At 38.0% G+C, this 24,436-nt stretch overlaps 1 protein-coding gene across 3 annotated transcripts in view; it reads right to left on the bottom strand.

Moving 5' to 3' along the window:
* Positions 1-280: 280 nt before the first annotated feature.
* MED14 (mediator complex subunit 14) overlaps positions 281-24,436 on the bottom strand; it is a 136,479-nt gene continuing 112,323 nt past the window's right edge. The window contains exons 22-28 of one of the 3 annotated variants that reach the window (XM_083115640.1): positions 22,816-22,980; positions 20,056-20,276; positions 13,299-13,457; positions 10,660-10,794; positions 7,800-7,934; positions 5,983-6,249; positions 281-766 (exon numbers count right to left, since the gene is read on the bottom strand). In XM_083115640.1, the coding sequence (XP_082971766.1) occupies positions 617-766; positions 5,983-6,249; positions 7,800-7,934; positions 10,660-10,794; positions 13,299-13,457; positions 20,056-20,276; positions 22,816-22,980 (1,232 nt within the window). In that variant the 3' untranslated portion in view covers positions 281-616. The remainder of the gene's footprint in view (positions 767-5,982; positions 6,250-7,799; positions 7,935-10,659; positions 10,795-13,298; positions 13,458-20,055; positions 20,277-22,815; positions 22,981-24,436) is intronic. The other 2 variants (XM_083115641.1, XM_083115642.1) reach the window with 2 other exon arrangements.

The raw sequence follows: 24,436 nt of genomic DNA, 5'->3' as shown, positions 1-24,436 counted from the left end.
TACTGTATAGTGTATTCAGGCCTATGCCCCTTAAATACACCATTGTTGCTATAAACGGAGTTTTAATGCACTTCTACTGTTCTTTTAGGTTATTTCAGTTAATCCGGAGTTTCGTTAAACCGGTCAACTTATCCCCCCCCCATTAGTCCGGATTATGAGGTTTTACTGTAATATGTAAATAAGTCTTAACATTATACTTGACAATGTAAATGCGAAATCAGCAAAACATTGAACTTTTAGTGTTATTTTGGACTGTTTTAAGTTGTTTGTCCGAAGAAAACTGTTGGATTAGAATTTTAACGTGTGGAGTGAAGGTGTCATCAAAAGACATATTTTTGTTCCTTTTATATTAACATCAGAAAATGTATAATACAAATGGTCCTCTCATACACAATCCTCATGTTATCACACGGAAAACTATTCAGTGTTTTTACCTTGTACTTTTCATCTGGAGATCAGTTTTTAACACAAATTCTTTGTACACCTATTTGGTCTCTACATTTTGATACACACACAACAAATTTCTCGCAATACTTCACCATTAATCCTCTGTAGATTTCATAAACAGGATGGGACGACACTTGCCAGTACAAATAAATAGGTCCTAATAATCTTATCAGGGAGGGATCATGCCATGTTGGTTCATGTTCATGGCAGGGTACGGCTGCTGCATCTGGGGCTGCATGGGGGAGTGCATCTGCAGGGGAGACTGGATCTGGGCAGCCACTGGATGAGAGGGAGGGCCCCCCTGCCCTGGTGAAGGAACCTGGAAACAAAAATGAGCAATGTATATTCCAGACAGTTCAAAGAATGAAGGCACAGAAAGATGTTAATACAGTAAAACCTCGTTAATCTGGATATGCAAAAGGAAAAAGAAAAGCAGAATGCAAGGTTTTAAATGTGGCTAGAAGTCAACAAGAGAACTTCCCAAAGAAAAGGCACTGCACCACTGATTAAATTCTGTTTCCCACACACTTTGTACTGTAATGAAAGTACTTAAGAAATACTATAAAATGAACTAGTTACGATTTGCGAGTATACGTTTTTACAAAAAACAACGTTTCAAGACACAACCGGTCCCTTCATAAGGTTCACAATCTTGACGAGTGGAGTCACTTCACGGCCATGTCAATTAGAACAAAAGACAAGGAGTAAGGTGATGGTAAAAATTACGGATAAAAAGGTATTTCGTAACAACTGGGCCCCTGTATACATAAACTTCATATTCCCTTTTTTTCCTTGTAAGAACTTCGAATCTAAAAATGAACCATAACATTTTTACCATTACCGTGAATGCCTTAAATATGACTTTGTACTATACAGGGTGACTGGTAATTAGATGTATTCCCTGAAAGGGGTTAAAGTACAGACAATTTGCAATAAATTTGACCATATGATGCCCCGTCCGAAAATTAGTAGATTTCGAGATAATCAAATTTCTATTGTTTTTTTAAAAAAATGACAATTTTCCACATAAAAAGATGAATTGAGAAAAAACTGCTCATTGTATGGAACTTATTTCAGCATTTTCTGATAGCTAACAAATAAGTGATTCGTTGAACAAAAAGTTTTTCCCAAATAACAATCACATGTAAGTAACGGGTGGGTCTAAACTTACAAGTGATGATAAAAAAATGCACTCTTAGTTTACTTGGCAACATATTAATAACAAAAATGGTATGACACGAAGCATACAAATTACTTAAATTACTTCCTTGAGTCATCTGATATCCAACTAGGTACAAATGTTGCTAACATTCACATTTGTGTACAAGAAATAATACTTCATTCATCTTCATGTGAATGGAATCAATGAACAATATAATTAAAGAACATTACACGTCTTGCTCAAAGTGGGCACCTCTGTTATCAATGCAGGCACGCAGGTTTTTACGGACATTTGGTCTCTTAATTTGTGATGTGATGGTGTCATTGATGTGTTGACCAGCTGTTAAGATCCTCTCCCTGAGCTCTTCTTGCGAGTTTACCGGTGTCTTGTAAACGAAGTCTTTCATGTGGCTCCAAATGTAAAAGTCGCAAGGCGTCAAATCGGGGGTTCGAGCTGGCCAGGGAATCGGGCTGCCTTGGCCAATTCCATTTCTTTGGGTAATTGTCATCCAGCCACTGTCGCATGCCCAGGCAGAAGTATGGATGGGTGTCATCAACAATAATTTGATCGAGCCATTTTTCCTGCCAAAATCTTAAATAGTATCACTTATGAACATTTTTGAGGAACGGGATGGCAATGTTGTTGGAGGATGTGCTTCTAGCTACAAGACGTGACATGATTTATCAGCATGATGACTGCCTAGCTCGATCCCCTGATCGATTTGAAGCCTTGCGACTTTTACATTTGGAGCCACATGACAAGACACAGGTAAACTCGCAAGAAGAGCTCAGGGAGAGGATCTCAACAGCTGGTCAACACATCAATGACACCATCACATCACAAATTAAGAGACCAAATGTCCGTAAAAACCTGCGTGCCTGCATTCATAACAGAGGTGCCCAATTTGAGCAAGACGTGTAATGTTCTTTAATTATATTGTTCATTGATTCCATTCACATGAAGATGAATGAAGTATTATTTCTTGTACACAAATGTGAATGTTAGCAACATTTGTACCTTGTTGGATATCAGATGACTCAAGGAAGTAATTTAAGTAATTTGTATGCTTCGTGTCATACCATTTTTGTTATTAATATGTTGCCAAGTAAACTAAGAGTGCATTTTTTTATCATCACTTGTAAGTTTAGACCCACCCGTTACTTACATGTGATTGTTATTTGGGAAAAACTTTTTGTTCAACGAATCACTTATTTGTTAGCTATCAGAAAATGCTGAAATAAGTTCCATACAATGAGCAGTTTTTTCTCAATTCATCTTTTTATGTGGAAAATTGTCATTTTTTTAAAAAAACAATAGAAATTTGATTATCTCGAAATCTACTAATTTTCGGACGGGGCATCATATGGTCAAATTTATTGCAAATTGTCTGTACTTTAACCCCTTTCAGGGAATACATCTAATTACCAGTCACCCTGTATAGTGTATTTAGGCCTAAGCCCTCTAAATACACCACAATAAATGAGTTTTGATGCTATAAACGGAGTTTTAATGCACTTTCTACTGTTTCTTTAAGGTTATTTCATTTAATCCGGTCAACTTATCCCAACGAGGTTTTACTGTATTCTCATTTTTTCCCCTCTCTCTCTCTCACACACACACATGCAAAAATATTGTGATATATTACCTCAGTAACCGTTTTGTACTACGGCTGAGCCAATATCATGGATATGTTAGTTATATAAGTACAGCACAGTTGAAACTGCTTTATACATAACTCCGTTCTGCGTAATTCTGTTTTATTCGTAAATTACTCTAGGTCCCGGCATGTTAATTAAACCTTATTTGTACGTAACGCATTTACACATAATTCCTGTTATGCGTACTAATTTTCATAAAATACAGTTGACTTGTACGTAACCAGACTACAACAATGTCACAGAAGTGATAGTTTTTGCTCCTAATCAGCCATGGACAACAGAAAGAGGAAAAGTTACACGCTTGACCAGAAAGTAAAATTTATACAGGAATTAGATGCTAATCCACATAAAACTAAGACTGGTAGATTTAGGTATAGCTTACACTACACTTTGCACAGTTATTGGTAAAAGAAATGCTATTTTAGACAATTAAAAAAATGGGTAAGAAAACTATAGTGTCTACTGTAGTGTTTCAGTGTCGCAAGTTTTCACTAATAAAGTGGCAAATGTATTGTATCAAACCTTTAGTTTCGTTAATTTATAACCTGTATTACGTATACCTTGTTCCTCAAAACAGATACAATTACAGTACAGGGCTACAACAAAAGAAATAGACACCTTCAATGCTTTATAAATCCAAAACAATTTATATTATCAGGAAACACTTTTCACTGTTTAATAAAGTAATTCTTTAAGTTTTGTTTCGGGAACTCACAGATGTTCATCACTGAAAATTATCCGCTCGATGAAGCCATCTTCTTCTTCATTACGTTCCTGCATTGAAATGCAGAAATCTCGACGTTTAACCTCGTCATCTTCCTTTAGATGCTGTAATAACTGCAATCTGTATGGCGTCAATTTCAGTCTATTCCGTAAAATTTTTCACACAGTTTGTTGTGGCATTTGTAGTTCCAAACTCGCTCTTGCTGTGGACTTTTGTGAACTTCGCTGGAAAACAGCACGGACATGATCCACTTTTTCTTCTGACACGGTGGGTCTTCCCAGACTTTTGCCTTTACATAAACACCCTGTTGTTTCAAATTGCTACCTCCATTTGGTGCAATGTGCATAAATCTTAATCTTAAACCTCAGCTATCTTATCTACAGGGTAGGGTTCTTTGTAGATAACGAAACCAGACAGGATGCCTTCCAATGGAGATGTTTAAACGAATATATTATTTAAACACAGGATACATGGAGTAAGAATAAGCTACTTTCTTCTCTAATTCTTATTTACAGGTAATTTTAATCTCAATCTGTTTTCTATTATTTCTTTTCTTCAATTTGTATATTCTTCTATTTGGGATTCCTTCTTAATGGATGGTCTGGAACTGGACTTCTTTTTAATGGATTTTCATTTATTTATGTTTTTGACGATTTAATGAATTCCTTTATCATTTTCCATCTTTTTCCCTTAAGCTTTGGGAAATATACTAATCTCCTCCCTTGCGGCTGTGATTGGAACGTGCCAACACTAACTGGGTACAACAGAGTGTATACTTGATGCCAAACGACTGGCACGTGCATTCAAGTAGGTGCTACGGTTGAAACGCGTAACCAAAAGTGCCTTGGGGGATTGACTGGAACGCGCTGCCACTGATGTAAACAAAATTTCCGCTATGGGAATGGTAAATGTTTTTCATCTTTCCCATTTGTTTTATTCATATTTATATAGTTATTCACATATATTATGTTAATTCTTAATCTTGCACGCCTGGTGCTGCCATCTCTATTCCGATTTTGCAAACGATTTACATTTACATTATTTGGTCCTATTGGGTACCAATCGTAGATAGACTGTCTAGTAGGTGCTGGTTTCCCGAAATGTAGTTTTATGACAGTAACGGAGTTTGTTTTGGCTAGTTCAAGAACACAATATGATTTTTCAACAGCGTTTGCAGCCATCTTAGCAATTGTTGCACCAGAACAACAATCAGTAACAACAACAAACACCTACAATGTGTCTTATTGAAACTTCCACAGTTCCTCAACCTAACAGCGCAAAATTCATGTCGATATTACGAATAGTTTGTTTTATACAACATTGAAAGTGTATATTTCTTTTGTAGTAGCCCTGTATTTTAATAATGATATGACATGCTATCTAAATCTGACTTGAAAGTAATTATCAGTTACACATGTCATTTTCTCTTCACCTTGACATACGTTCAACTGTATTTGCATTATTTTTCTATTTAAGGAAAGACTAATTCTTTTCATGTGCACCTCCAAGGTTTTCCTTGGAGATTTTCTACAAATAGTTTCTATACTGTCAAACAGGAAAACTTTTTTCCACCAAAATTACACATTTCCTTGTGGGACACAGCCAAATCAGGATTCAGATTGCTATGGTCGAGAAAATTGTAGAAATATGCCTCTTATTATGGATTTCACAAAAATTACTTTTCTTTTGCAGAACAGGGTCCTTTACCACTTATTTTTGAGCCTATAAAGAGAAAATATGCACTGAATATTTTTTGGGAAGAATGTTAATAGGTTTTGTGAAGATGATGACAGTGGTTTTATTGGTCACATAAATTCGTATATTCTTTTATACCATGTTTCTGACTAAAATGTGGAAGTCAACATATCCACAAAATCTCAGTCAGGAAATATGAGACCAGAAATAATATAAACCCTGGTAAAAACTTATTTTCAATAACCCTTCAAGGGCCAAGGTGTGCTCTCAAAGTACTTTAACCTGAGGAGGCTTACCTGGGGAGGGTCCGAGGGCAGAACGAGGTTGGCCAGGAGGTCCCTGATGGCAGGGAACACTGAACACTCGCCATGCTGGATCCCATACTCGGCAAATCGCTTCAGCTGAAGGCTGGCAGCTGTGGTGGTGGTGGCAGGCCCAGGGTCCCTCTCTCGCTTCTCTGCCAGCTGGGTGAGGTTGGTCGTCACGTCGTACAGGACAGGCAGGACGAGGGAAGATGGCTCAACACCTGCTGGGTACTGGACCCCAACACGAGTGATGTGAAGCTGAAAGGACAAAACAGTTGAACTGTTGCTCTCCGATGTTCACTCTTGTATTAAACTGTCTCGAAAAAGTAGTAACAATGATATTATTGTCATAGTAGCAAAAAACTACCATGCACTTTGAACTAAATTTTCAGACAACTCTATCCATATGTTAGCACTTTGACCCTATTATAGTATATTTTTGTACATTCTGAATTTGTGCGTTTACTCACTAAATATATTCACAGTATAAAAAGTATTAAAAACTTACGTGAGTGAGTATAATAGTCCTAAAAATCCTTGCAAACGACATTTCGCGAAGTTACGCTTCACTTCTTCACGTTTTCTTATCAGTAAATAAAATACTTCATCATATATATATAAATAAATCCAGGATTAGGTAAAAAAGGGTATTGGGATGTAGAATGTAAAATTACATACAGAATGAATGTATTATCTCCTAGCCTATATGGCACTTTTAACGTAATGTAATTTTACATTCTATATCCCAATACCCTTTTTTACCTAATCCTGGATTTATTTATATATATGGCGTAGCTTCGCAAAATGTCATTTGCAAGGATTGTTACGACTATTATACTCACTCACGTAAGTTTATTATACTTTTTATACTGTGAATAGTATATTTTTGTAGTGCAAATATGAAGATATTTCTCGAATGCAAGATACGCCATTTGTTAATGTTTTTCCACACACATTTATTGTATTAGATTAAGATTTATGTATCAGTATGTATGTGACACACATCTATCATCTAAATAAAGAGTCTTAGAATTTTGATATGTCGTTATTACTTTTTGAAAGCTAAAAGTTATTATACCACTCTTCATCTTATCATCTACATGTTGGGAAATTAACTTGAAATTTCATTTTTCTTTCTGGATGAAATTGAAGACAATTAGTCAGAGTTTTATTTCAAAATACATTCCACAGATATTGGAAACCCTGGATTATTTATTGGGAATCAATTACGTATGCCATGACCCTTATGTGACAAATATTGGATTCCATTGCCTTGTATTTTCCATTGTTTACAGCAGTGGTTCTAAACCTTCGTGAGACAACAGCCCAGTAAATTCTATATATTTTGTAAAAACTATGTGGCCTGATCAAAACAATTTTACTTTTAAATACCTTTCTATTTGTCCTAATTTTAAGCATTAACTAATGCACCATAAACATTAAAAGGGTTAAAATTGAAAGTGTTGTCCTCCAGTTAAGTAAGATACCGGACTGCTATGCAGAAAACTTTCTTGATAATGACCCTGAACAAACAGCTTTAGGGCTCACCCAGCCTCACATTAATGGGTACCTGGGGGAAAACCTTAGAGTAAAGGGAATTTGGAACATGGTGCTCATGAAAAGATCGAGAACATGTGGAACCCTACCTCCATGTCTCTTCATGGTATGCTGTACTGGAGATCGGAGAACTTTACTCTTTAATTTCAAGAAATTGCATCAGTACTCTTTACAGACTTTGTCCCCAACCTAAGCAACTGTTAAATGAGCAATTTACTGTCGAACCCTGAATTCATGATGAGAGAACTTACGAAGAAAAGAATCTTGTTCCTGCAGAGGAGAACGGCCGCCATCCCAGTGGGCACGATCGGAGTAGCCGATGGGGGGATGCGTAGACTCCACTCCACGGCCCACTTCAACTGCTGCTGCTGGATTAGGGTGGGGTACTGGAAGAAACATCACAAAGCCACATTAGTATGTCTGCTTCTTAAGCGCTTATATATTCAAATACACAGAATGCATTAGAAAAGTATATTAGTTACATCAATTTCTGAACAACTAGTTTAAAACCTGTTCAGAAAGTTTCTGGAATTCATAAGCATCAGAACACAATTTTTCAGGTAGAAGAGCACTCTTACTAATTACTGCACCACCGGCCCTCAGGCTCGAAAATTGTAACAATTAAAATTTGCTCAAAATATTGATTAACATTAGTAAGAATTCCACTTAGCAAGTTTGCTTTAAAAGAGTCAAGAATTACCTCAGAATATTAAAATGCCTGTAACGTAATAAAAAAATTCATTTTTCACACAAAAGTACAGGCAAATAAATAGAAACTTAGAATTTTGCATAATTTAAAGGATAATTACACTCCACGAGTGTTCAGTGGTCCTTTTGCTGACCCTGTGAAAGACGAAAATGCTGGAATGCTATTGGCCAGTACTGATGAATGAATTTCAACCAAAACTTTCTACTTGATTGATTGATTTGCTTTATTTTACTTCGCTTTTTGTGCCACTTTTGGCTAATTTGCGAAGCTGAGAATGAGTGATGACATGATGAAAGGGCATTCACAAACATCCACGCCAGGATTCGAACCCGGGATCCCTGGCATCGTAGTGCGATGTGCTACCCACTCCGCCACGGGGGGGCAGCACTTTCCGATACTGATCCACTGGTACAGAGTGGCCACTGTATGTCCTTGATAAAATTCAAGTATAATTTCCAGTTTTCAAGGAGAACTTTCCAAAAATTCAAGAGTACAAGCAATGTTTTCTGTATTTCAGCCTTACTTATTACCACCTCTCACTTCCTACTCACAAACAGGGTTCCCCATGAACTCTAAATATATATTCCCAGAGTTTTTCAGAATTTTCATTTTCTTTTCCACAGTACTTAATACACAGTACATTACTATTTTAATCTTAACGCTCATGAGAAAAAGGGTCTTTTAACAAAGGTAGTTTTAAATTTGTAAGTGTCAAGCACCATGAAGTACAGTGTGTCCGAGAAAAAATATACCAATAAAGAATTTAAATAACTCAACAACCGTTAACGACAGAAATGTCAAATAACGTTTATTTAGAAGAAAAAATCATAGAATTTTTTTTAACCAACGAACAAGAAAAAAAATTCACCTTAGTAGATCTCAATGTGTGCTCCTTTGGTGGCGCGACAAACATCAAGGCGGTACTCAACCTCCATCCAAGTGTTCTTCAACATTTGATGAGTGACGGAGCCACATGCATCGATAATTCTTTCACGAAGATCATTGAGGTCTTGCACAGGTGTTTGGTAAACCAGAGTCTTCACATAACCCCAAAGGAGTCAAGTCTGGTGACCGTGATGGCCATTTAATGGGTCCACCCCTCCCAATCCAATTACCAGCGAAATTGTTATTAAGGAAGTTAGTAACACAACGGGCATAATGTGCAGGGGCCCCATCCTGCTGAAACATGTACACATGAGGTATACGAGGTACAACATACTGTTGCAACATTTGCAGGTAACTTGCACCTGTAACTGTAGCTTCCTCAAAGAAAAAGGGCCCAATTACGGAATTTCGTGTCAAACCACACAACACATTCAACCTGGGGCTGTCGCGTTCATGTTCAACAACTGCATGGGGATTCTGCTCACCCCATACTCTACAGTTATGCCTATGCACTTTTACGGAAATGTGGAAGGTAGCCTCATCTGAAAATGTTACGCGTGTCAGGAATTCATTGTCATCATCAAGGCGTGATAGCACTTCACTAGCATAATCAAACCTAGCGGGTTTATCACTGCACTTTAGTTTCTGAACAAGCTGTAACTTGTAGGCTCTAAGGCTTAACCTTTTATGACGATATCATGCACAGTAGAACGTGGAATTTGAAGTTGAGAACTAGCACATCTCACAGATTTACGAGGGCTTCTCTGGAAAGCTTCCTGAACTGCAACCACTTTATCCTCGCTCACATGCTTCCGACCACTACCTTTCTTCCTCAATAAAGACCCTGTTTCCAGCAATTGTTTATGTCATTTAACAATGTAATGACGTTCTGGTGCTTCCTGTCCATATTGTTGCCGGAATCTTCTTTGTACCGTTACAGGAGACTTCAATTCTGCAAACCAAAAGCAGCGCTCAACTTTCTGACGAACAGTAAACGGCGCCATTGTACAGACTACTCACGAACAAAGCCGCGCATGCGCTTAATTATGTTATGATTTTTTCCCTTCTGGTGGTAAAAAAAATTCCTTTCTTCCCTCTTCCAAATAAACGTTATTTGACATTTCTATCGTTAACGATTGTGGAGTTATTTAAATTCTTTATTGGTATATTTTTTCTCGGACGCACTGTATTTTTAACCCCATCCTTTTACCTAGTATCCTCGTATGACACTTCTCCGACGTGGCTTGATGTTCCGAGCCTAAAATACGACCACCTGAAGAAGGAAGCAGTAAAGCTTACGAAACGTAGTTTACAACGAATACATACTCACTTACGTAAAGACATGAAATTTTAATACTTTTAACGTTTTTTTTTCCTTGATACCTTGAATTTTTTCCCCCCCTCAAGTTGGAGTTATCAGGGTTCCACTGTATTCCAAAAATGTCATCCCAAATATATTTTTGCAAGTTGTGAAGTGCCTACGGTGGTAGAATAAACCAAGTATGCCATGATCTTACCAGTTCTAGCTTCATAATCTGCACGAAGTCCTTGAGGACGTTGTAAGGGACGTTCAGCATCCGTCCGAATCCCAGAAGAGAGTTGGGCTTGAAGGGAGGGGCCGAGACGCGAGTGTCGAAAAACTTCTCGATAATCTGTAAGAGAAATACAGTTTTGTTAATAGGTACACCCAATACCGCTGGTGTGAGTGCATACATTCATAAGTGCAAATAATCTCTATTTTGGATAATTATTACAGCCTCCTTTCGGCAAACATTTACTTGATGAAACTAGAAATGCAAAACAATTGTTACAATAATGGTTGAACCGATACAATTTCCAACCAATAACAAGATCTGAAAACACTTTAAAAGTTGTCGTTTAGTGATACAACTTTGCACATTTTACTTACACTGAGTCAGTTTTTGTTTCAAAATTTAGATTTGTTTTACCACACATATATATATGATGATATAAATTATGTAATTATTTAGTTACAACTTTGTTTATAAAACATTAAAACTCAGACAAAGGGAAACTTTTATAGTATAAAAAATATACATAAAAACGTAACGTTTCCACCCTCTAACAGGGTCTTCTTCAGATGAATATTCAAAATAAATTGATGAAAGATACAACCATCATCTTATATATATTCTTATGTAGTATATTCATCTGAAGAAGACCCTGTTAGAGGGTGGAAATGTTACGTTTTTATGTATATTTTTTACACTATAAACGTTTGCTTTGGTCAGCATTTTAATGTTTTATTACCATGGAAACATGGCTTAACAGTGTTAACTTTGTTTACATGATGAAGTTAAGGCTATAATGTCTTTGAACTTAATAATTAATAATCATTTCTGTCTCACATCATATACAGTAGTGTGCAAGAGAAAGAAAAAAAGCAATACAATTCCATAGGAAATACATGGAAGTTGAAACACATAGCTTAACAACCAACTTAAAAACTCCCTTACAAGTGAATTGAAGTCACTGTGGAACTTACGCAAAACTGTACTTCATCTCCTTACAAAAGTTGAATGTATCTTTGCACATTTTACCTTTGTAACTACTGCTTAACCAAGATAAGAAGAACCCTGGCAAAGTCACGAACTAAAGTGGACAGTCATTTGTTTTCTTCTCTTGCATCCCCTTCCCTTGTGGCCAACTTTCCCCTCATTCCTTATTTGTAACTCTCCCTTGTTTCACTGTCAAAAATTTCTACAACATTAAGCATTATGACTACTTTTGCTGTAGCAATGAATAAAGGTGACCATGGTAGGTTCAGGAATGCTGCATAGTTTGGCAACACAAGGGTAGGACTACAAGGTAACCAGCTGATTGCATCGCCTGCACTTCTTTTGCTTATAGTTGCAAATCAGACAACAATGTCAGAGGGGTTTTCTCATCCTGGTCAAGCTGTATTCTAGAGGCACATATTTTTGGTATAGGGATGGAACCGATTAATCGGTACTCTATCGGTATCGGCCGATAGAGGCATATCGGTGTATCGGTAAAATTACAGATTCGATATGTTGATAAATATCTGATAATTTACTGCACAATTCTGCCATTTTGTTGTAATTTTTATGGATAATCTCCATGCCCTAATTTCTAAAAAAATAAATGTCTAAATATGCAATTTCTTTTTCACTGCAGTCACCTTGAAACACACATTTATTAAGGAGGTCAATGAACCTTTCAAGTTCTTCAAGGACCATTTCTAATTTTATATTGGATCGGTAGAATATCGGTTATCGGTAAATTTTATATCGTTACTTTATTGGTATCGACCAGAATTTCGTATTGGCCCATCCCTAGTAAATAATAAAGTAAAATTTTGGTACAAAAACAGAGTCAATTTTGGGTTCAAAAGCCGTAAATAAAATAAAATTGTGCTGTTAAAGTGGTATATAAAATGACATTTTGGTTTTAAAATTGTGAATATAATCCTAAATTTGATTTAAAAACTGTACTGCTACACAAAATAAACATATCCCTTCTAATAGCACATTTATGTCATTACCAGAATATTAAGTTTATTCCTGTATATATGTGTGTATTTTTGCTTCTCAAATATTTACAGCAGAATTAATAATTTTTTTGTTAATTGCATAACTCACAGGATAATTCTGACTTCAGAAAGTGTTGCATCGGTAAATAAACTCTGAATTTCGTGTTTAAGAATCTATTTCGCATTTTGCAGTTCATTTCGCATCATTTCGTGAGAAAACAGGGTATGCAAATGCTTCTATGTATTACCCTTTTAATACCATTTCTACTGCTACCTAATGAATACCAGTGTTTGTTGTCAAAATATCGACTGACTACAAAACACACAATTATAAAATATCGCAGGCTGAGTACTGTTTCATTGTATCTCCTCTTTTAGTCGGAAATGAGTTGATGACATTATTGTGTTCTGTACGTGTTAATGCATCCTGTTTTGAAGCACTGTATCTGGATGCCAAGTGGTGTGGATTATCAACAGTAATAAAATGTTTGTGTGAATGTAGTATATTCAAAATCCATATAAATCCAACGTTAATCAACTGTTCTGAAGAGTTAGTGTAGATGACACAACAAGATAGTATTCAACCGGCGATATGTTTTTCAATGTCTTTTTCACAAATTCTAAAGGAAGTGTAGCTGTGACCTGTATCTCCTCCAGACTCCACTGATCCTTATGCTCCTGCATTGGGGTGATCTTCAGGTGCAGCGACTGCAGATGCTGAGGGTTGAGGCCAACGCGGCACTGAAGGGAATCCACTTTGAAGTGAACAACGCCTTGTTCGTTGTTAGGGACAGGTACCAGCTGAAAAAAAGAACACAAGTTTTCATAAAGCAATGAATATAATTTTATCATAAAGATAATGTGCAACTACTATTACATACACAGTCCGACAATTAAGTAAAGATACAGTCGTTATCAGACGAAAAGGAAACAAAACAATTGAACATTGCCTGTTTATTATTCAAAGTACCGGGTGATCTGTTTGAGATGTCAGAAAAGTAAACCTTTATACACAAGAGGTTAATGTACGTATCTGTGAGCAGCTTGTTGTAATACAAGCACAAAGGATGTAAGTTTCAATGAGTGGAGGTTTACTGACTTCAGCTGCATGGTGGCAGTAGCATGCATGCAATACTCGAAACTTTTGCATACCATATGACATACCGTGTGCGCTATTGTGCCGTGATCACCACCTTTGTTACACATTAGTGCCACCATGTGGTTGAAGTCTGTAAACCTCCACTCATTCGAAACTTACATCTTGTCTGCTTATACTACAACAAGCTGCTCGGAGATATGAACATTAACCTCTTGTGTATAAAGGTTTACTTTTCTCACATCTCAAACGGATCATTCAGTACATCCCTCCTCCATCAATACAGCAATTGGCACAGTTGGCCAATGATCGATACGACATCTGCAAGTCTTCATGTGGTACGAATTGAAGATTGGATGTCACAACCTGTTGGATGGTCTTGTGTTCATCAAAACTGCATAATTTCAGCATCAGCTTCACTGTTGGGAACGGGAAACAATCACAGGGGGATAAATCTGATGATTCAACACTCTCACTTGTTTTAGGACTAGGAAAACATAGACAACCACTGCTCTGTGGGACCATGCATTATCGTGGAACAGGAACCAAATGCCCGGTTCAGGATACTGAGGTCTGATACGGTCAGTTCTCTTCCATAATCATTCAGAGCACTACGACAGCAACAACCAATTACACTTTCACCCTCTGGAACAATTACATGATGAATAATGTCTTTGCTGTTGTTAAAAAACATAACATTGTCTTCACCCCTCGCTTTTGGAGCGGCATTTTCTTGCCTCTTGGTAAATTTAGTGACTTTCATTCAGCGATTTGTCTGTACAAGAACCGTAGTGAAAATGCTGTTTTGTCCTCCACAATAGAATTCAAGAAATGTTTATTCCTGCAAGCAGTTTTCAGAATGTCTTTCATGAAACTTGATGTTCACTTGCTGCTCCATAGCTATTATGTGACAACACCCTTGCACCTCCTTCACAACATGCCCATCGCAAATTCATGAGGTGTCGCCAGGTTGTGGATTATGGACCACACTACATCATGAACGTGTTACTTCACAGATAGACTGCACACGTGGGACAATATAAAATCAGTCTCATTACTTAATTGTCGGACTGTGTACCTACTAGGGATGGTACCGATTAATCGGTACTCTATCGATATCGACGGATATCTTCATATTGGTAAAATTACCGATTATTTTATCGATCCAATATAGCTATAAATATCTCATAATTTAGTGCAATATTCTGCCATTTTATAATTTTTATGGATATAAACATACAATCTCCATGCCAAACTTAAAAAAAGAGTACATCTTTAAATATGCAGGTCCTTTTTGTTTACAGTCATCTGCTAACACACATTTATTAACTAATGAATGAACCACTTAGATTCTTCAAGGACCATTTGGAATCTTATATCGGATCAGTAGAATATTGATTATTATATAAATTTAATATCGGTACTTTATCAGTATCGACCAAAATTTCATATCGGCCCATCCTTAATATCTATAAAAGGATTGGGCAACACAAGAAGTAAGGTATGGGCAGTGAAGAAGAAATTCTTAAAGAGTACAGTAGGGAAGACCATAAACGAGGATATCTATTTGAGAAGCAGCAGCAAAGAACAGATCAGGCACAGATGAGGCATATCGGACCAGATAGACTGCCAGTGAGAGCAATAACTGCACAGTCGGACAGATAGATTGATTTGGTGTTTTAAGTCCACTTTGTGCACAGGAAGGCTAATCGAGACTGGACCTACAGTTTAAAGTGGGATCTGAACCACTTGTGCCTCCACTTGAACCCGGGACCCCTTGATTACAAGGCGACGACACTACTACTTCGCCATCGGGGAGGTCCTCCACAGTGGGATAGAGACCAAAGGAACGAGAGAGAAAGTAGTACAGAGTGAGAAGAATGAAGAACTGGAGACAGAAAGCAATAGTGGAAGATACGAAGATGAGACGGCTTGACTTCGTAGCCTTTCTACATGCCACAACTTAGAGACTGAAATGACGTAGGTTGATGATTTTTAATACAGCTAATGGAAAGCTCCTTGCTCAATGTTTACATTTTATTCAGGGTATATTCCTTAGCTTTTACTAGGGATGGGACCGATTAATCGGTACTCTATCGGTATTGGCCGATATAGGCATATCGGTAAATATCTGATAGTTTAGTGCAAAATTCTGCCATTTTTGTTGTAATTTTTATGAATAATCTCCAAGCTCTACTTTTTAAAAAAGTAAATGTCTAAATATCCAATTTCTCTTGCACTGCAGTCACTTTGAAACATACATTTATTAAGGAGGTCAATGAACCTTTCAGGTTCTTCCAGGACCATTTCTAATTTTATATCGGATCGTTAGAATATCGGTTATCGGTATCAGCAAATTTTATGTCTGTACTTTATCGGTATCTGTCAAAATTTCATATCGTCCCATCCCTAGCATTTACCATTACAGGTAAAATATCAGTGGATCATAGTTAGGGACCTAAAGGAAAATCACATATAAGAAGACCATTATAACACAGGACTTGTTGCACCTGAACAGTTTTTCACATATATGTAGTAATGTACATACATAGTAGTGTATTGTTTTCTGAAAGAATGAAGGAGCTAATTTTTTGGTGGTGCATCTACTCATGTGGTCATTTTGCACCTCTCAAAGTATACGACGAAAAATTCTGCTATCTAAAAGGGGTGTATAGAGCCCCTTGATTTTTATGAAATAATTAGGGTATCCTGGGTTGAAGCACAGTTAAAAAAAGGCCTCCGCAATACACAGTGGTCCAAGTGAATGGAAAACCTGATCAAAGTCCAAAAATTGAAATTGTGAAAGTAGATTTGGTTCCCTTATAATACCAGAGTAAAAGGTCCTTTCTATTGAAAACTACCTGATGTTACACAATAAATGTCGCCCTCAGTTGGCTAGCAACCCTTGAAATGTGATCTTTGTTAGTTTGTTGCAGAAAGGACTTTACCACGTAGTTAGTTTTGTATCTTGATAAACATTTATCGGATGCCAATTGCGATTTGAAACTTATTTTTTTGTTAGTTTTAAGCTTTAATTATAAGGAGATACTTTTGTCATCAGGTTTAATCAAGTATTAAGTCGTTAATGTGTCGGAACTCAAGTTCGTGCTAAAAGCCAGATATTTCTTCCTCTTTGATACTTCGAAAAGTAGGGGAAAGGGGGGGGGGGGTGTAATCCTTCGATTCCTTAAATCCAGTCATCTTTACAGAGCAGTCTGAGATACCAGATGTGCCGGTTAATAATTCTTAATTGATCCGAAAGAAAACCAGTGTATCTGGGAAGAACGGTAACAAATGCTTTATTTTTATGCACCATCACTAGCTATACATTGTGCCCATTGTCTGTCAAATTGTGGATGCCCTTCCAGAAAAATCGTTCACATTTTGAGGTGATCCGTCACCTCAAGCCATTGTTCGACATCTTCGTAATTGTTGAAGTGTTGCTGGGAAAGTGAGTGAGACATCGATGAAAACAAGTGGTAGTCCGAAGGGGCTAAGTCTGGTGAGTATGGCGGGTGGGGCAAGAATTCCCAGCCAAGTGCGAAATGGTGTCACTGATGCCTTTCCCTGTGTGTGATGAGGCATTGTCGTGCTGCAAAATCACTTTTCCGTGTCTTGTCGCCCAATCTGGGTGCTTTTCGATCAGTGCATGATTCAAATTGATGAGTTGTTGACGGTAGCGAACATCATTCACTGTTTCACCTGGTTTCAGAAGCCCATGCTACACCACACCCTGCTGATCCCACCAAATGCACAGCATTGTCTTCCTTCCGAAGCGATTCAGTTTTGCGGTCGATGTTGAAGGTTGTCCTGAGTCAACCCATGACTTTTTGCATTTTGGGTTCTCGAAGTAGATCTATTTTTTGTCCCCAGTCACTATCCGATGCAAGAAAGACTTTCTTTCTTTCATGCCGAGAAAGCAACTTCACACACAGTTTTTCGCTTTTCCATTTGTCTGTTGTTCAGATGATGTGGGACCCATTTTTCTGCCTTCTGGATCTTTCTCATGGCATGAAGACGTTCAGATATGGTTTGGCGACCAACATTTAACTTCTCTGCCAGTTGTTGTTGCGTTTGCGTATGTATCGTCTTTGTCCAACAGTGCTTGCAATTCGGCATCTTGTGATTTTTCAGCTGGCTCAGGCGATCTTTGTCTTTAAAGTCAAAATCACCACTTTTGAATTGTCGAAACCAACGCACACACGCGTCTTGCGTTAGGACATTGTCACCGTAAGTTTCCACAAGGATACGATGGCTTTCACTCGCGTTTTTCTTTTGATTGAACAAGAAAAGCAGGACGTGCCGCACATGCTCCTTATTTGGTTTGCAGGTCAACATGTTTCCCACACAAACCCAATATCACGATCACTCGCACTCGGTTGCACATCCACGGCGTTTTGAAACGTACTGACCTGGCAACACACTAACGTAACAGTTGAGACTGTGCATCAGCCTTTGCTTCCAGCACCATCCAGCGAAGAAATTAAGAATTATTAACCGGCACACCGGGTAGACTTCCATAAACGTCCCCTCCAGTTACAGGCTGATGTTGAAACCGATTGAGATGGAAATTGTAAATACGTTGAACAATGTATAAGTTGTAGTTTACTGTACTGAGTGCAATTGGCATTAAAATATCTTAATACTGTCCAATATTGTGTTCTTTCCCTAAAATGATACATTTTGACCAGGTTTTCCATGCATCTGGACCACTGTGCAATGGTGTAATCAAGGGGCCCTGGTTTGATTCACAGTGGTTCAAATCCCAATTCAATTAGCCTTTCCTCAGCATCAAGTGGACTAAGAAAGACTTTGCCAAACAGTTAGAACAAAATATTAACTTTACATACAAAAATGTCCTATTTGACAAGCTCCTATGGCTCTCCAAAACCAAAATGAATACGAAAATATAAAATGATGGTGTACGAGGGTGTACCCAAAAGAAAGAATAACGCTGAGCTGGGCGGAGCTTCCGTAGTATGAATTTTTCCCGCTAGGCAAGCATCGAGCAACTCGTTGTGAGTTCAGTGCACCCAGTGGCTTCTCTGGTCACTGTGATTTTTTTTTTCGTAAAAGCAGTTTCGCTCGCACCTTGTTTTTTGTGATGGCCGATGGCATGCGGCTGTGAAATTTTGTTTCCTGCTTGGGAAAAATGCAGCAGAAACGGTTGTGATGTTGAACACAGCTTACAAGGGCAGCGCTAAGGGGAAAACTCAACTGTACGAGTGGTTTTCTCGCTTCAAGAAAGGTGACATGTCGATTGATGACAACCCCCATTCTGGACGTCCGTCAACTTCCACAACGGACGAAAATGCCGACAAAATTCGTGAACTTGTGCTCGAAGATCAACGACAGACCATTGAAGAGCTGGGGAAGTTTTCTGGACTATCTTGGAGCTCGGTTCAGCGAATTTTAACAGAAGATTTGGGAATGAGAAGGGTCACTGCGAAATTTGTGCCTCGGAATCTGAGTGACCAGCAAAAAGAGTGTCGAGTGGAAACATGCCGTGATTTGAAAGAAGAGCTCCGAAGCGACCCAGACTTTTTTTCCCAAGGTCATTACTGGTGACGAGACATGGTGCTATTCTTACAAACCCAAAACCAAACATCAATCAAGCCAGTGGAAGACGCCATCATCACCTGGCCCCAAAAAAAAAATCGTCAAGTGAAATCAACCATCAAGACGATGCTCATTTGTTTTGTTTTTTTTATGTGAGGGGGGATAGTTCATTCAGAGTTCGTTCCACCACATCAGACTGTTAATCAAGCTTTCTATTTAGAGGTTCTGAAAAGATTGTGCAACAGTGTGCGACAAAAAAAGGCCTGATTTGTGGCAGACGGGGGACTGGTGTTTCCACCACGACAATGCACCGGCGCGCACAGCCATCTCAGTGCGCAAGTTTTTGGCAAAAAACAGCATGACTCTCTTGCCCCACGCTCCTTACTCACCTGACTTCGCTCAGACCGACTTTTTTTTGTTTCCCCGAATGAAGAGGGACATGAAGGGACAGTGATTTGACGACGTAGAAGAGGTGAAGAAAAAAACGAGGAAGGAGATGTCAGCCATCACAACAGATGAGTTTAAAAAAATGTTTCCAAGAATGGAATCACAGATTGAACAAATGTATTCAGTGTCATGGAGAGTACTTTGAAAGTGATAAGGTTGTTTCGTAAAAAAAACAAAAAACATGGCTTTTAAAAAAAAAATCCGGTTTCTTTTGGGTACACCCTCATATGTGTACCCTCTGCTAACACACAACTGTGGTGGAAGAGACTTTCAAACAATTACAGCCATCACACTTACATATTCCTCAGTCTGAATGAACCTCTGCAGCTGCCGTCGCATGTAGACACAGCCTAAGAACCTTTCCAAGGGAGACATGTCCGACCCCGTGAGTCCCTGTGGGTGGGGGCAGGGTGTACACAGGAGGTCCAAGGCCTCGTGAGTGAGAAGGGTTGGTACGGCTCCAGCCCACGATCTCTGAGGCAGCACGCGGGACAGATGGTGGACAGCTGCACAACCTGCTGAAACAAAAATCTCTCTCAGCATAACAGGCATTCAAATACATTTCACTACACTGTTGGAGCTTCAATGTAACAAACAAAAAGCTTTTGCATGGTACTGAATGAAACAGGTGCAGAATAATACAATATCAAAGGTACCCATGAGTGGTTCTTTAGCATTGTATTGAACACAGACAATTAATGGGATTGTTACAACCCATATGTCCCCATGACTGTACATGGTGTAATTAGGGCCACATATTTGTAGTGAATAAAAGATCAAAAACTAGGCACATATCAGGATCAAAAGTAGTACACAAAATGGCATATCAATATTAAAATGGTGAATATGACACTAAATTTGATTAAAAAAGTACACTTATTACACAAAACAAACATTTTTCTTCTGATAGCACAGTGTGTTGTTGGTGAGAAAAGGAGTCCATTTTTGCTTCTCAAATATTCACGGCAGAAATAATCAATTACCTGTGATTTGCATAACTCACAGGATAATTCAGACTTCAGAAATGTAATGTTAGTAAATAAACTCTAAATTTCATATTTAAGAGGAGTTTATTTTGCATTTTGCAGTTCCTTTCACATCATTTTGTTACAAAATGTTGGAAAAATGCACCTTTCAAGAACATGATATGACAGATCTAAGTTCTCAAGTCAAAAATGTTGTATATATATAAAAAAAAAATAATCACGCTGTACATATTACAACTTTGCCAGCAATGTTTAAAAAGCCACAATGGCAATCACACTGTATGAATTATAATTTTGACAGCCATGTAAAGAAAATTCATATTGCCAATCGCATTGTATAAAATAGAGGAATAGCAGTGTGGAGATATTCTGTGGCTTAGCTTAATGGAAGCCGTGGTTGTAAGTTTTTGCGATGCATGTCAATCGGATTGTTTTTTAATAAATTTCAAGTATGTTTGCATGTGAAAGTTAATAAAAACTTGAAATTACTAACCTCAGACTTGTTTTTGACATTTTGCATGAGTAAGCGTATGTGGTTTAAGCCTGAAAGGTAAAAATCCCAGTAAGGAAGTTGGTCCCCTGCGATTCTCCAGTTGCCAGAAGTGCTACGAGGATTGGTAGGCGGTCACAATGACAAATGAACATTACAGTGTGCAATTTCACATGTGTTTCTGTCATTTTGGTGAGACTCTGATAAAATGGCAGCAATGTATGCCAAGAGAACTAAACCAAACAAGCCTAAACAAACAATGAAGGCATTTCTCCCAAAAACGAAACGTGCATGCCTCTAAATATGCTGGATGTATGTCTCTATTAATGTTGCCACACACGATGGCCAACACTGCAGAAGACAGCCCAATGACATTATCAGAATTCCTGGTGGCCATGCTTTTGATAGAAGTAGGTTAAACACAAGTGACACACATACTGGTTCATCGGCCACAGTATATGGCACTAGTACTCAAATGTTCAATGTCCAAAAGCAGTTGCAGATATGAGGAATGGACATAAAAACTTGAATGGAGAGTAAGTTATGGAAATTATTGAAAGATCTTATGACAGATCATAAGTTCTCAATTTCAAAAATTTATTTCATATGACAATCACGCTGTACAAATTATAACTTCGCCAGCAATGCAAAGAAAAGCCATATTGGCAATCACACTGTACAAATTATTACTTTGCCAGCAATGTAAAGATATGCCATATTGGTAAAGGCATGCAAATTTCGTTTTTGACGAAAACACGAAATATGAAATAACATGCTGTAATGTTCATTGTTCATGTTTCTGAAAGATGTGAGGTGCATTTTTCTACCCAGTTTTGTCACGAAATAATGCAAAATGAACTGCAAAATGCGAAATATACTCTTAAACATGGAATTTACCGTTTATATACCGACATGACACTTTCTGAAGTATGAAGTATCCTGTGAGTTATGCAATTCACGTAAAATTGATTAAATCTGCTGTAAATATTTGAGAAGTAAAGATGGACCCCTTTACACAGGAATAAACTTAATACTCTGGTAACTACATAAATGTGCTATTAGAAGGGATAAGTTTATTTTGTGCACCAAGTACAGTTTTAAAACCAAAATGTCATTTTATATAGCACTTTTGATGTAATTATCCACCGCTATAACACCAATTTTTATTTTTTTTATTTACCACTTTTGAACCCGAAATAGACTGTTTTTGTACCGAAATTCTGTTTTTATTTACCAAAAATATGTGCCTCTACATACATGATATTCTGTGGCTTAGCTTATGGAAGCCGTGGTTGTGAGTAGTTCGAAACATGTGAATCGGATTGTTTTCTAATGAATTTGAAGCATGTTTGCACGTGAAACATAATAAAAAACTTGATTCACTAACTCCAGACTTGTTTTTGGAAATTTGCATGAGTTAGCGTATGTTATTTAAAACCTGAAAGGTAAAAATCCCAGTAAGGAAGTTGATCCCCTGCTATTCTCCAGCTGTAAGCAGTGTTACGAGGATGGATAGGTGGTCACAATTTCATGCCTACGTCCTAGATACTTCTAATCAAAAGACATGATGAAATTGTTCACCTTGCTTAGTGTCTGCCTGTGGGCTGTGCAGGGCCGGGTGTCCCCCTGGAGACTGTCCCGGGCGACCGGCTGGCGAAGGGCGGGGCACACTGGGAGACCCTGGCCAGTTGGTTGCTGGGGATGCCAGGCTCTGTGACGACGGGAAGGGGCTTCCATCTGTGTGGCCTGAAACAACATATGAGGTGCTTAAGAACAGACGATTACACTTCACGATCAACATTTACCATCGACGTCTCACTATGGATCGCCGTCTTTGCAGATTTGACTGTGTGCACATGTATATTCATTTTAATTCGAACACAGTACTTAAGATAATAACCTACAAATAATGATATAAATCTTTTTAATTTTCACATATTTTTTAAAAGATTCTAAGTACAGTGCATTTCTAAAGTCCCCGAACTCTGACTTTAAAAATTCATGGTTGAGCAACGAAGCAATTTTTTTAGAAACTGTTGCTTATGATTGTTTGTTGGTGTTGTTGGAACATACAAATCAACACTAGACGACAATGAAGAAGAATGGACGTGCAGTAGGCAGCAAGAATGAAAGCCAGATGTCCAGTTGAAAACGCGCACGAATTCAGTTCACCATGAGTCTTACACGGGAGCAGAGGGTTACTGTTTCGGAAGCTTACTTTCAAGTTAAATCATACGAACGCTGTATAGAGATCTTTCATAGGAGATATCCCAACGCTCCTTCACCTGGAAAAACAAAAGTGTATGATTTAATAAAAAGGTTTCGCGAAACAGGAAACATTGCAGATAAGCCAAGAAGAGGACGAACATCAATTTTCACAGACTTTCTTGTGGATGTTGGTGAAAAATTGCAGAACTCCCCTAGGAAGTCTCTGAGGCGGCTTTCACAAGAGGTAGGAAAATCTTTGTCATCTTGTCACAGGGCTGCAAAACATCTGAAGTTTTGAGCATACAAGGTGCGAGTAGTTCAAGAGCTATCTATGCCCATTGGATTTCGAGAAACGCAGAAATTATTGTCAGTGGTTCAACAGATTTACATGGAACAATGTGGTCAACAAACCGAACAAAACATGTTTCAGTGATGAGGCCTGGTTCCATTTGTGTGGATACATGAATAGTCAGAATACTCTGATATGGGCTACAGAAAATCCTCATGCATCCACAAGAAAGTCTTCCGTGAAAATTGATGGTCGTCCGCTGACGATAAATTCGTGTGCGTTTTCAACTGGACATCTGTCTTTCATTCTTGCTGCCTACTGCGCATGCATCGTTGTTCATTATCGTCTAGTGTTGATTTGTATGTTCCAACAACACAAACAAACGATCTCAAGCAACAGTTTCTAAAAAAATTGCATCGTTGCTCACCAATGAATTTTTAAAGTGAGAGTTCGGGGACTTTAGAAATGCACTGTATTGCAATTTTCTTTATTTTTGAACAAGTGTTCTTGCGTTACCAGCCAGGTTAAATCACGATTAGCATCCAACGTTTCAAATGCATTCTCTCATCATCTGAAAATGCATATTTAACCTGGCTGCTTGTATCATGTTGCGAGGAAAGCTCTACTTTATTATACATTGTATGTTTATAAATTATTAGCATAATTGAATACCATAACACAATCAGGGTGTCTATTTTCTAAAAA

The sequence above is a fragment of the Lepisma saccharinum genome, chromosome 30 (assembly GCF_977018435.1).
Source record: "Lepisma saccharinum chromosome 30, izLepSacc3.1, whole genome shotgun sequence".
NCBI classification, from domain to species: Eukaryota; Metazoa; Arthropoda; class Insecta; order Zygentoma; family Lepismatidae; genus Lepisma; species Lepisma saccharinum.
This window is presented reverse-complemented; position numbering and strand designations above follow the sequence as displayed.